Below are 13,971 nucleotides of genomic sequence, written 5' to 3'. Positions count from 1 at the left end.
CTCAATAGTTTTGAATGTCATTTTCATGAATCGGTAATTTCATCGTGTTTAAGTAGTGGTTAGGGTGATTTTAATATTAGAAATGATTTATTAATTGGGTAAGACTTAATTAGTAATGGGTGGGTAGTGAGTTGGTTTATAAATAATATTAATAAATTAAATTATATTCAATAGTTGAGCGCCAAGTATTTTAAAAAATATTTAAATAGTTTAAATTTGAAACCGTTAAATAAGTGGTCAATTTTGAACCCAAAGGTGGATGACAAGGGTATTTTGGAGTCAACAGCTGGGTGAAAAGGGTATTTTGAAGTCAATAGATGGATGAGGTAGTTTTGTACCATTCTCAATACTTTGAGAGTATTTAAGGCCCCTTTCGAACTGAAAATAGATGTGGGCTGTTGATAGCTATTTTGTTCTTTCACACTGACTCACAAGTTGAGCAAACTCTTATTTGCACAAGTTGTCCTAAAAATAATTTTTTTTTTAATTTGATTGATTTATTTATATATACAATGAAAAGATAAATAACTAGATCAAAACCTAAAGTCGAGTAAATCTTTGCTCTATTTGGGTAATGTAAATAGCAATATTTTGCTTGTAAGACTTTTATGTTCAAATCACATCCAAAACCTCAAAATCCCAGATGCGCCTTCAAATAAAAATAAAAATAAAATATAGGATTTGCTCTAATGCTACAGAGTACACACACAGATCTCCCGGTAGGAGAGCATTATTTATTTAACAAGAAAGTAAAAGGTGTCACATAGTAGAAACCGAAGGAAACTTTAAGTAGGTTGCAGTATCGTGTACAAGTTTGCCATTAGCAGCTGCAATTTCACGAGAATAGGTGCTAGCTTCACCATTATACGAATAACTCTGTTCCGTCGTTGCTCCACCTTGTAGAACAATGCGATCTTTAACAGACGTCCACCCTTTGCATTTTTGCCCATTTTTCAAACGGCTTGAATAAGAATCTGAATGTCCGTCACTCCAATTCTTCTCCTCATTCCATTCATGTTCTAATTCAGAATGCATGATGATTGTACCATCTTCTCTTGATGGCTTCGAAGTCTTAGTGGTTATAGTTAGAGGATATTCCCGCTTCATACTTGTATGAGAAATCTTCCTACCTGTTTCAGAGACTACACTTATTTCAATCTCTTCTTCCACTTTTTGCTCTACTTTTTTTTCAGTTCCCTTGTTATCAAACTTTATCTCGTTCTTGAACTTGAGTTCTCGTGAAATTTTAGTTGTCAAATTGCCTGCTGATGAATTCACCCACCCGTGATACTTGCTCTTCCTCTTCAACTCAACTTCATATGATCCATCCAGCCCCTTAAAGCTTGAAGACCGCTCCATCTCGTAATCTGGAATTCCATAGTCAACAACTTCACCCTGCACTTCACAATCACTAGTGCATTGTTTATCTATCCAAAGGTGCATATTCGCATCCAGAAGCCAGAAAGGGAGACTATCCAGCACCTTAAACCCCATAAAATGGGATTTACCATCAAGTAAATCCCCCAAAAATGGAGTTATATCGATGTCGTAAGAAGGATGATCAAAAGCCCCAATTGAAACAATTGGATCCCAGTAAAGGGGATTAATTCCACCTGGGTAAATTACAGGAAATGGAACCACAGATCCTACCAAATTCCTGTCGATATTCAACAAAACTTCCCTGTACGATCCATGGCCTCTCTGGCTAGTCAAATTATTTGCCCGTATGTAAGAATCAGGGGGATTTGAGTACCAAAACTCATCCAATCCATGAAATGACACGCAAATTTCCATGACAGCTCTGTAAGTGTTCTTCGGTATGATAACACTCTTCCCCTTCAATTCCGAATCACTCTGAATTCGAAACCAAAATCCTTCACCTCTATTATAACCCGAAATCGGAATTATCAAATCTGCTGGTTTTTCGTATAAACTCATTGAATTATCCACAAACACATCATCTACCATTCTCACTTTCCGATTGTTACTAGTAGTTGATAACGGCACATTCATTTCCTCAATATAATAGTATAAGATAGTAAGATTAACATAATAAGCACCTGTATAAACATCGTTGACAATATTTTCCAGCATAACAGAAAGAGAAATATCCTGTTTGGCAAGGAGGGACGAGTACCTGGTAACATCCTTAGTAACAGTCCAGAAACCACCGCTTTCAGTTGGCTCCGCGGTGCTGGTACGTAAGAGATCGGCACCGTCAAGCCAAACGGCAGCGATACGATCATACTGTACTCCATTAGAAGAGGCGTTGAATTGAAGAGCAACATGGTTCCAAGAGCAATTCTCCGGCGGCGCGTAAGCGACGGAGACAGGTGGAAGACCGATAGTATCTCCGAAGTGATGAGAGAGAATTGGAAGAGTGCAGGAAGGAGTGAGATTAGCGAAAGGCAATGGACGATTTATTTCAAAGTATTTTTGTTGAAAGTAACCATGTTTGATGAAGTGAGAAGGGTGCTGAAGGGAAGAACAAATTGGAGCATTAATAAAATTGATTATTATTACTATTATGAAGAAGAAGAGTTGGAGATTTGACATGATTTTAGATCGAAGAGAATTAATTAATTATGAAAAAACTGGAAGTAGCTTATCTTTCTAACGACAAGTTTGAACAAAGGCAAGTCGATAGAATCGATGATTGTTTAAAAGCTAAATCGGAGCCGTACACTTAAGCTCTTTTTTAAAAGAAATAAATAAATTTGAGCCTTTGATTAGAGTAAAATAATGTATATGACTAATCTCAGCATTCAGTCGGTTATTTTAAATATTAAATATTAAACATACTAATTATTTTATTATTTTACTTGCATGACCAAGTTGTGTTTGGTACAGAGAAAAATGTAATACCCCTTCTTTTTATTTACGGAAAAAACTCAAAAATGTACTTAAACTATTGGAAATAATTCATATATTACAAGCAATGCAACAACAACAGTTCAGTAAACTCAAAGACTACAACAATCTCTACCTGAAGCAATCAGCAATGCAACATCAAGAAGAACAGCTGCAGTATTAGAGAAAGGGGTAATAGTATGAAATGGGTGAGAGTTGTATTAGATAAATGAGTGAAATTGTATCTCTTAAAGAAAAATAAGGACAAAATTAGTAATTAAGTCTTTTGAGTCTATGTGGATGTGGATGTGGAGGTGAGAGTTGCTTGGTGCTTATGTGGCATCCAAATCGTGTCTATATAGCGTCTACATGACACAAATTTCTGTTAATAGTAAGGGTAAATGTGATCAATACTTTGACGGTAGGGTATTTTTGAGCCAGAAAATAGTTTAAGGGTAAATGTGAGTTATTTCTAATAGTTCAATGGTATTTTGAGCCTTTTTCGTTTTAATTATTTATTGTTGATGCAATATATGTAAATTTTTTAAAAATTGTTTAAAATACAAATAATTAGAATACCAAGCAAATATGTATATATATATATATATATATATATATATATGTATATATATATATATATACACACACATTCAATTTAGGTCACAAACTTCATATACAAATATACAACTCACATTTCAAATTTGTATTAATTTTTTGGATTTATTAGTAACACTCTCTACATAATTTGTAAGCTAATTTATTTAAATAAACTTACTAGTAGAAATATAAATCATAAAATCAAGAAATACACAAAATAATTAAAATGATTTGAGAAATGTGTTTATCTTTACATAGCTTATCCCATGGTATTATATCCTATGTATTACTAATACCTCCAAATGGAAGGTATTAGTAATACATCTTATAATACCATGTTGGATTCATAACTAATTCATGGATTAGTTATACATAGACTCAAATTCCTACCAAACATTGTACTAAATAATACCCTGCATAATTCATGGACTATTTCTGCTAATGCGGCCTACCAAACGACCCTAAGTATTCAATAGGTATAATAATAAGTTGAGGTGTCTAAGTGAAATATGCAGATATAGGGGGTCGCATATGACTTAAGCCTATAATAAATATAATAAATTATAGTTGAGGATGAAATGATAAAACTGAATAATATAGTATCAGGTGAGATTCTCACTTTCTTTAAAAAAAATTCAAGCTCATTGATATTGTGAGTTTATTATGATCATAACACTTGTCAATGTTTGAATTACAAGTATAATCATTTTTGTAAATTACTTGAAGAAATAATTGGTATACTAGTTAATCATTTCATGTCTATTAAATGGTAGAGTCTCAAACATACTTTTTCTGTCCCTAATTATTTATTTATTTTCTTTTTTTAGTTATTTCTATATATTTGTCTATGTTGACAAATAAAAAAAAATTTACTTTTTGAAAATTTTAAGTTTTATTTCATTTGTTTCTTGATTAATAGAGGTAAAATAATAAAGTCACTATGTAAATTATTATTTTTTAATTGACATATTAATTTAAAAGTGGATAAATAATTAAAATTTTGAAAAAAAAAGGTACTCTTTTTATTTGAGAACATCTTGAGATTGAGATGAAAGAAGACAAAAAAAACTTTAGAAAAGTGGGAATTTGTAAATTATTATTTTTTAATTGACATATTAATTTAAAAGTGGATAAACAATTAAAAATTTGAAAAAAAAGGTACTCTTTTTATTTGAGAACATCTTGAGATTGAGATGAAAGAAGACAAAAAAAACTTTAGAAAAGTGGGAATAATTCAAAAAATATCAGTGTAGTTAAGTAGTTGAGTACCACGACATTTTTTAATATGCCATTTATGAACATACGGCTCAAGTAAGTACCACAATCATAATTGTTTACACATTTCTCCATCGACAAAAACTGCCATATTCAAGTTTTTAAAAAAAATATGGCCAAGTATTCAATGCAAAAACACGTAAAATATTGAATGCTGACAGGTATTATTTTTAAATCTGTTTTACTCAATATGAAGTTTGAAAACGTAATGAAAATTTTGAATATATAATTTTAAATTAAAAATATGTTAAATATGTTAAAATATCTTTTATTTTAATAATATTAAACGCATAAAGAGATTACATCGAATTTAGTCAAAATTATTAGTTTCCTTTTTTAACTATTGGTATTATTATAAACATTTTTTATATAACCGATTAAATTTAAAAGCACTTTTAATTTGTCACATCATATAACAATTAATCACAAACTCTCTTGCAGGAACATAAACTCTCCTAGAAAAGAATCAGAAAAATCGTTAAAATTAAAACACTTTTAAACTTAGCAAGAAAAAAAATATTTTAAAAATTATTACTCCTTTTATTTTAAAAAAATAACCCTATTTTTTTTAATCTGTTTAAAAAAGAATGATATTTTAACTTTAACTTTTCACATGACATATTTAAAATCATAAAATTAAAAAACATTTTAATATATTTAACATAACTTTCCACGTTACATGGTTAATATTTTTCTCCTATTTAAATTAAAAAGAATTTGGGCAACTTTTTGCAATACGTTTTGGTCAGTCAACACTACACATGGGACCCCAGCTTTATGCGCTCACTCCCTTAAATTCATCCAATCACCAAAGTTCAAAAAAATTAAAAAATGAGTGAATTTCTTCCTCCTCTCATGGCGATTCTCATCTTCTTCTTCATCACTATCAGCTTTATTGCTCCATCTTCATCTTCTTTACCTGAACACCATTTTCACTTTACCAAAAACGGTCTTCGCCACAATACTTCTTCACAGCCACAGCAATACATAGAAATCAGTCGTCCATTGTCATTCACAAATCTCCCTCCTTCTTGTACTTTTCATATCCTTACTCATGATTTCGCCTATACCATGGGTCTCCCCCCGGTCTCTGCTTCTTACTCTCCTCCGGCAAATTGCTCCTGGACTCATGTGGCTCTTCAGTTTAATGTTTCTTCTAAAGGTGAGCAATACAATCGAATCGCCGCCGTTTGGCTTGATGGCGCCGAGCTCCTCCGTACCAGCACCGCTGAGCCTACCGATGACGGTATTTTCTGGACTGTAACGAAGGATGTTACCAGGTACTCCTCCATCCTGGTCAACGAGAATATATCTCTTTCTGTCATGATGGAAAATCTGGTCAACGATGTTTATACCGGTGTTTATCAGGTTAATATTAGTTTCCTCTACTATAATAGTAAGAAAATGGATGTTTCGTTATCGAACAGTTATAATCGGAAAATGAAGCCGGATAATGAGATTGAAAAACCGGCAGATATGATAATACCAATATCGGGAAATGGAAGTGAAGGATTTTGGTTTCGAATTTTGAATGAATCAGATCTGCATGGGCAGAGTGTTATTATTCCGAAAAATACGTACAAAGCTGTGATTGAGATTTACGTATCATCACACGGGTATGATGAGTTTTGGTACACGAATCCGCCTGATTCATACATACAAATGAATAATTTAACTACTAAGAGAGGCCATGGATCGTACAGGGAAGTTTTGGTGAATATAGATAGGATGTTGGTTGGATCTGTGATTCCATTTCCTGTTATTTTCACTGGCGGAATTAATCCTATGTACTGGGGACCACTAGTTTCGATTGGGGCATTTGATCTTCCTTCGTATGACATTGATTTAACACCATATTTGGGGCTTTTACTCGACCGTCAAGCTCATTTTCTAGAGCTTGGGGTGAATGATAGTATCCCATTCTGGCTTGTGGGTGCCAATTTGCACCTTTGGGTGGATAACAATTGTGTATTGCCTTGTGAAGTGCAGGCTAAAATTATTGATTTCGGTACCCCTAAGTTCAAGATTGAGCGATCTTCGAGTTTTCTAGGCCTGGATGGATCATTTGAGGTTGAGATTAAGAGGAAGAGTGAGATTTCTTATTGGGTGAACTCAACAACAGGAAAATTGACTACTATAATCAAGCGAGAATTGAAGTTCAAGAACGAAATGAACTTTTATCTAAGCGGAACTGAGAAAAAGATTAAGCAAAAAGTGGAGGAAGAGATTGAAGTTAGCGTATTGTCTAATAGTGGTGGCACGATCTCTAAAACCAAAGTGAAGAGGAAGTTTCCGCTTACTATAACATCTAAGACTATAGCATCAATGGAGAATGATACGACCTTGATGCTTTCTGATTTGGATCATGAATGGAAGGAGAAGAAGAAGTTGGATGGAGGTCCTTCAATCTCATTGAAAAACCGGCAGCAATGCAATGGATGGATGGTTGTTCAAGGTCGCAATGTTTTACATGGTGGGGCAACCACTCAACAAACTTATTCTTACGCCAATGAAGCTGATTGCTATTCTCGAACCGTTTCAGCTGCCAATGGCAAGCTTATGAATGACACTGCAAACATTCTTTGTGCAGCAGCTCCTTTGAAGTTTGGTTCATTTTCTGCTTTGTGACACCCTCGTCTGAAGAGTACGTTCTTGTCCTACGAGAGCATCCCGTGTGTAACACTACAGGAATTTCTTGCCTATGTGGTTTGCCTGTACAATTTATGTTTTTGTGTCAAAGGTGCATGCTTCCATAAGGATGTCAAGTGTTCTAGCTAGGAAATGAACTCTGTTTTTGATAATTTGCTTGATGTAATTCTTTTTCTTGCCTTTGTTTTTGATATGAACCCGAGTTTTGAGCCTTCATCTTGCAACTCTCTTTTCATAATGAGCTTAGAATAACGGTATAAAACAAATAAACCGCAGTCTCAAATAATTGTGATTGGTTATATGAATTTTCACTTCTTTATTTGAGGATCAACTCATGTCATCATCATACTAAATAAAATTTAAGGGGAAAATTTCTTTAGTTTATAACAAGAATAAGTTTGCTTTAAACAGTTGGTGGATTTATCAGTTGCTGCACCATTAGCATTCTGTGATGGCGCAAGTGGTTTTTTTTTTGGTTGCCAATATATGTTGCACAAAAATCTAAAATTACATCAAAAGTACTAAGCGTCTCAAATAATCCACAAGCTTTCGAACTTTTTTTGTATTCATTTCAATACTTCCTTGAGGGGAAATGAATGAATCAATAGGATACATTCAGAGGAAAATATGCTATAAATTGTTGAGAACTATATATATGTCTACTTTTCTTCCTCTCCACTCATAAACTGGAGATATCACTGTAAAATATACAAAACTGCTTGGACTTTCACTCACTTGCAATGTCTTTGGGGCGCCAAAAGTCTTTCTTACCAACAAGAAATTGATGCTGATACAGAGTGACTGACCAATGAAGTGAACGTAGAATCGAGCCTAGTTGTTTAATCATCTGCAGAGTATCTTGAACTAAAATGTATCCACCTGGTCTCACTATTCTGTCCATCTCCACAGCGACATCCACTAGATCACATCTGCAGAAGAGAAAAACATACTAAAAGTTCATCCAAAGAGACATGTGCAGACGCCTCTTAAAATACTGATGATTCTTGTAAAAGAAAATAGAGCTAGAATTACTGCAAGCACCATCTTATGTTATTCCGATTAATAACAAATCAAACTAGTAACCAGGAAGTAGAGACTGAACCTTTGACTAAAATTTCCAAAGAGGAAGCTGGAATGTAGAAGATCATATGTCCGAGGATAGGTATTGAAGGACTCGCACCAGTCATGGTATGTTCCAACCAAGCCCCTATCAAAGATTATAGGTAGAGTATCTGGTCCATTGATAGGAACAACATTCATTACCCACAGGGATCGATCAATCAGTGCTGTAGCAAGTCTGTTTTAATATAGGAGTACCGGTAAGACAATGAGCAGAGCAAGGAAGCAGAAAAGTTAAAAAGTATTTCTTACCCTCCATAGCCTGCATTCATGTCCATCACATTCCTCACACTTGACCAATTTATAGCAAGGCTTCCTAAGTACACATCTGATACCAATGATGCCCAGTGTCTTGTATCCTGGTTGAATGTTTCTTCAGCATCTGTTTCTAGCGATAGACTTAGAGGTTTCGTGTTGAGCCTCTGAGGCCAGGGTGCAGGCCACTTATAGCTACTCGAGGCTAGTGGTAGAAGGCAGTTGTCAAGTGGTGTGTACCTACATATTGGATGTGAAAGTTATGATGATTCGAATGAAGATATAGATGATTATTGTAATTAAAGTGTTTCAAGCGTACCAGGAACTATTCAGCCTATTCTTCTTCTGGTCACACATCGGGGGAATATTTTCTTTGCGATTCTCATAGCAGGAAGATGAATCTGATTTTTGATATATAACTAGCCCGACTCTACCTCTTTTAAAGAAGGTCCTTGCCACCATCTTCCAGCACATTGCTTCAGTCAGATTAACCATAACTGCAACAACAAGACCGAAAATTATGTGCTACCAAGCATAACAAAAAACTCACTTCCAAATTATATAGAGAGTATTAGTAAATGTTAATTCATAGAACTAAGCATCGATGATTTGGAACCTTTCCAGACATTCTTATGTCCTTCATCCTTCTTATAAACTGGCGTTGCAGACCATATGAAGTACCCTCCCGGCCTAAGAATCCTGTTGAGCTCCATCAACGGTCTTCCTCCTGCAGTTTTCAATTAGTTACCATATCGACAATGTAGCTAGTAGAAGGACTAGAAAATCTGAGAATAGCGTCTCACCATCTGCATGCCAATGAACCCTGCATCTTGCGCAATGAATCATATCATATACATTGTCTGGAAATGCAAGTTTTTTAGTTGCAATGACTGAGAGAGTAGCAGGGATTCCACGCTCGAGGGCAAACTGTATCTGAGCCTCATGTTCATCCTTTGGAGCAAATGACATAGTAATGACATTTTTATCCAGCAAATAACCACCAAAGCTAGCAACACCACATCCAACATCTAAAAGGACCCTTATACTCTTTCCCCATTGAATCGTTGGAAAAGTCTGAATAAAACACAACAAGGAACTCAGATAAAACAGATCATAAAACACTAATACTGCGGGGATGTTTATCAATCTCCAGCTGAAAACAAACTGTTCAATTGAAAAGAAAAAAACTGTCAAACTACTAAATAATCCCATGATTTAGTCAGAAACAATGATGTCATAGATAGATCCCAACTACGAGAATCAATGGAAAATGTGATCTACATCAGACAATAATCTGCATGTACACATTACAAATACTATAATTAGGCATGGAATTACATTGGTTTGACACGTCTAGAAGTCCTCTCTTGAAAGCACAAGATATCTCTACCTAATATCCAATAAACATGCAATCAGAGGAGCTACAGCAACACAGTTCAACAGGAATGGACATACATTATACATGACTATTGCGTGTGATGGAGGAAAAGAATGCTACAAATAGATACAGTACCTCTTCAATGAATTCGATATAGTGATTCACTCCATCTCTGAACTGTGTTCCACCACCAGGGAAAACAAAATAATCGCCCGACTTTTTCACCCAATTCTGGTCTTTCTTATATTCCACAAGCTTAGGATGAGGAACATTATCATACCATATCTATCCAGAGGAAAAAAAAAAGAAAAGAAGATCAGGCATAGCTATTTCTATTACGAGCAGAACAAAATGGTATCATGAATTGAAAACACAAAATCTTACCACCAAAGAAGGGAAAATCTCACCATATCCCTACTCTTAGGCCACGGAAGGGGCAACTTATAACCTTTCGGCAATGGAACCAAACATCTGGGACTAGGAACAGGGCAATGCCTTTCCCTATGCTCCATATGCCTTCTCGATTTTATTTTTTTGATTGCCTTCCAGTTATCAAGGCATGGTATGTAATCAACCGCCAGGGGACCTGGACATAGCTTCCAATGATAAGAGAACGTTTCCAACTCATCGCTGATGGTCGTATCAGTCAGCTCAGGGTTAATCTTAAGCGGAACATTAGACGACTCAGGGTCAATCCTGACATTATTCAACGGGGACTCACGATTGATGCTAGTATTATTGTTTTCATCAGATTGGTGTAGATTAGTTGAATTTGAAGTAGTGATAGTGTTAGGATTAAACTCCGGGACTGATTTGATTAGAGCGGCGCGTTGAGCAAAGTCGATGGCAGCGAAAATGGGTGATTTCTGGGAGTTAGAAATGAGGAGGAAAGTTACGAAGATTAGTAAAAGGAATAAAGAGAAGATGAATGGATACTTGCGTTGTTTGAACATATCTTGCATTGAAGACGATGATGATATAGCCATTTGGGATTCAAATTTTTTATTTTGTTGTATTTGTTAGCTCTGAATGGAAAAAAAAAGAGTGAAAAATGCAATGGTGTAAACAGAGAAACTGATGGTGATGAATTGGAAAACTGTTGAAGTTTGAAATGTGGTTAAGAGATTACAAGGATCTGGGTGTAGTGGGGGCCACACAAAGGAGGGAAATCTGGTTAACTAATTTTGGAATTATTGTTTTCATTACCAGGCCAGGTTATTAATTAGCATAATTAATTAATACTAACACCAAAATAATTTTAAGGAAAAATCACACCATAAAAAAATAGGAAATTTTCACATATAGCCACTATAAAATAATTAATTACTCTCCATAACTATAGTTTGATAATTACAATTTGTAGCTACATGTTATTTGGAGGAAAGAGGCGAGCGAGACTGGGAGAGAGGGGGGAAAGAGTAGAGAAAGGTGAATTGTATATGTATATTGATTAGATAATTGTATATTATACATATTTAATTGTATATAGGGCAAGAGATATTGTGAAAGGGAGTTTCGAGGCGAGCGAGACTGGGAGAGAGAGGAGAGAGGCGAGCGAAATCGAGAGAGGGAGGAGAGAGGTGAGTAAGAGAGGGCAGAGAGTGGGAGAGAGGTGAATTGCATATGTATATAATTGTATATAACTGTAAATTATACATATACATTTGTATAAATGGCAAGCGAGATTGGGAGAGGAAGGAGAGAGGCGAGCGAGAGAGGGCAGAGAGTGGGAGAGAGGTGAATTGTATATGTATATAGGCTAAAAAGTTGCATATTATTCATATTTATTTGTATATCCTGGCGAATTATACATATACAAACATGACTAATTATACAAACTCGAAGTCAACCCACGTAATTAATGTATAATGTTAGTCGCGAGTTGTAATTGTAACAAACTATAGCTATGATGAGTAATTAAATAGTATAAGTTTGCTTATCCGCGCAATTTTTCTTAGACCATTTCCAACCCACTTCTATTTTACTCTCTATTCTCTATATTTGGAGCGTAAAATAGATAATGGGCACTCCAACCCACCTCTCAACCCTCTCTATTTTACTTTTCAATATTTTATTATTATTTTCATTACTTTCCAATTAACATATTATCTTACATATAGTTTCATTAATTAAATATCTAATATTCATAAGACATTTTAAATGTAATATACTATTTTAAAAAATATATTATATAATATATACTACTTTAATTTCAAATTAATATATTTTTTATAATTTTCATCAATAATAAAGTTTTATTTTATTATTAATTTTCATTATAAAGAATACACAAAATTAAAATGGTAAGATGAAAAATTTAATTAAAATACAAGATAACAATACGATACATAATATAATAATTTAAATACAACATAAAATACAATAATAACATAACAATTAATTCGCGATGAAACAAGAATAATGTCAAAAAGATTTTGAACAAGAATTCGGAGTTTTGCAATTATTGCAAGTCCGTCACATTTTCGGAGAGAGAAAGTGTTACATGATATAATGACTACATTTATTATACTACACAACGTGATGATTGAGGATGAACGTGATCTTAATGCGAAAAAAATGATACTGTTAGATGAAAATGTCCGATTAGAACAATTTTAGCTACACATAATAAAATTAAGGAAAAAAATAATTATTTTAAACTTTGTAGAGTATTTATGGGAGCAACGTAATAATTTCAAAAATTGAGTGATTATGTAATGTTTATGCAATCGTATTTCAATTTATTTGAAATTGTTCATCAATTTATATATTATATAGGAAAAATGGTATTTTTAGTCCCTATATTAAGGCTAATTTCTTATTTAGTTCTTGTATTATCTAACTTAGCACTATGGACCTTCAATTATATCAAGTGAGTGATTTTAATCCTTCAACTAACAGATCCGAAAAAGTTAACAACGAGTTCACTGCTAAAAGGAGTAATTCGAGTATTTTAAAGTTATTGCTTGAGAAAACAGAAAACTTTAAAAAATATCATTCTCTGCAAATCTATCGTTCGTCCGTGTAAGAGAGAGGGTTAATGCCTATCAAGTTGGTTTTGTTGAATTTATAGCTCAAATTGATGAGCTTGTTCTTCAAGATAGAGACATGGAAGACTTAGCTTGTTTTTCAAAAAGAGAGAATTAAAATGAAATATCTGAACTATCCCTTTTAGCAGTGAACTCTTTGTTAATCTTTTTTTTTATTCTGTTAGTTGAAGGATCAAAATCACTCACTTGATATAATTGAAGGTTAATAGTGCTAAGTTAGATTACACAAGGACTAAAATAAGAATATAGCCTTAACACAGGGACTAAAAATGTCGTTTTCCCTATTATATAATTTTTTCGTGCAATTTATGGTATTTAACTTTTTTTTTGAATAAAATATAATAATTACATAAAAATTGCAAAAATAAAATTTTGTATCATATGAGAATTATATAAAGAAATTATTGGGAAAATAAATGTCACGACCCAAAACGGGCCGCGACTGGCACCCACACTTATCCTACTATGTGAGCGAACCAACCAATCTAATCCCCAACATTTCAACCATAAATAACAAAATATAATGCGGAAGACTTAAAACTCATTAATGAAAATCGATTAAATAACTTATAAAAACTCAATACTTATTATTCCCAAAACCTGGAAGTCATCACCACAAGAACATCTATCCTCAAATTACTAATCTAAGAGTATCTAAGAAGCTAAAATAAGTAAAAAGCTAGTCCATGCCGGAATCTCAAGGCATCAATACTTGAAGAGGAAGATCCAGTCCAAGCTAGAAGCAATAGCTCACTCTGAAATCTGACGTGATGAAGACTGGCTAGAGTTGCGGTTGCG

The 13,971-nt window shown here is 33.9% G+C and overlaps 3 protein-coding genes across 3 annotated transcripts; 1 reads left to right on the top strand and 2 right to left on the bottom strand.

Moving 5' to 3' along the window:
* Positions 1-566: 566 nt before the first annotated feature.
* LOC107021338 (peptide-N4-(N-acetyl-beta-glucosaminyl)asparagine amidase A-like) lies at positions 567-2,683 on the bottom strand. Its single transcript, XM_015221980.2, has one exon. The coding sequence runs from the start codon at positions 2,554-2,556 to the stop codon at positions 760-762; it is 1,797 nt and encodes a 598-aa protein (XP_015077466.1). The 5' UTR covers positions 2,557-2,683; the 3' UTR covers positions 567-759.
* Positions 2,684-5,512: 2,829 nt separating this feature from the next.
* On the top strand, positions 5,513-7,587 carry LOC107023505 (peptide-N4-(N-acetyl-beta-glucosaminyl)asparagine amidase A-like). Its single transcript, XM_015224217.2, has one exon. The coding sequence runs from the start codon at positions 5,554-5,556 to the stop codon at positions 7,348-7,350; it is 1,797 nt and encodes a 598-aa protein (XP_015079703.1). The 5' UTR covers positions 5,513-5,553; the 3' UTR covers positions 7,351-7,587.
* A 284-nt stretch (positions 7,588-7,871) lies between these two features.
* Positions 7,872-11,201, bottom strand: LOC107022335 (probable methyltransferase PMT22). The gene is made up of 8 exons (XM_015222974.2): positions 10,531-11,201; positions 10,259-10,408; positions 9,549-9,819; positions 9,362-9,472; positions 9,065-9,242; positions 8,743-8,985; positions 8,474-8,668; positions 7,872-8,300 (listed from the first exon to the last, which is right to left on the bottom strand). Exons 1-8 carry the CDS (start codon positions 11,107-11,109, stop codon positions 8,099-8,101), a joined length of 1,929 nt encoding a protein of 642 aa, XP_015078460.1. The 5' UTR covers positions 11,110-11,201; the 3' UTR covers positions 7,872-8,098.
* Between the last annotated feature and the right edge of the window lie 2,770 nt (positions 11,202-13,971).

The sequence above is a fragment of the Solanum pennellii genome, chromosome 6, assembly GCF_001406875.1.
Source record: "Solanum pennellii chromosome 6, SPENNV200".
NCBI classification, from domain to species: domain Eukaryota; kingdom Viridiplantae; phylum Streptophyta; class Magnoliopsida; order Solanales; family Solanaceae; genus Solanum; species Solanum pennellii.
Note: the sequence above shows the minus strand (reverse complement) of the source record. Positions and strands in the feature narration are given on the sequence as shown.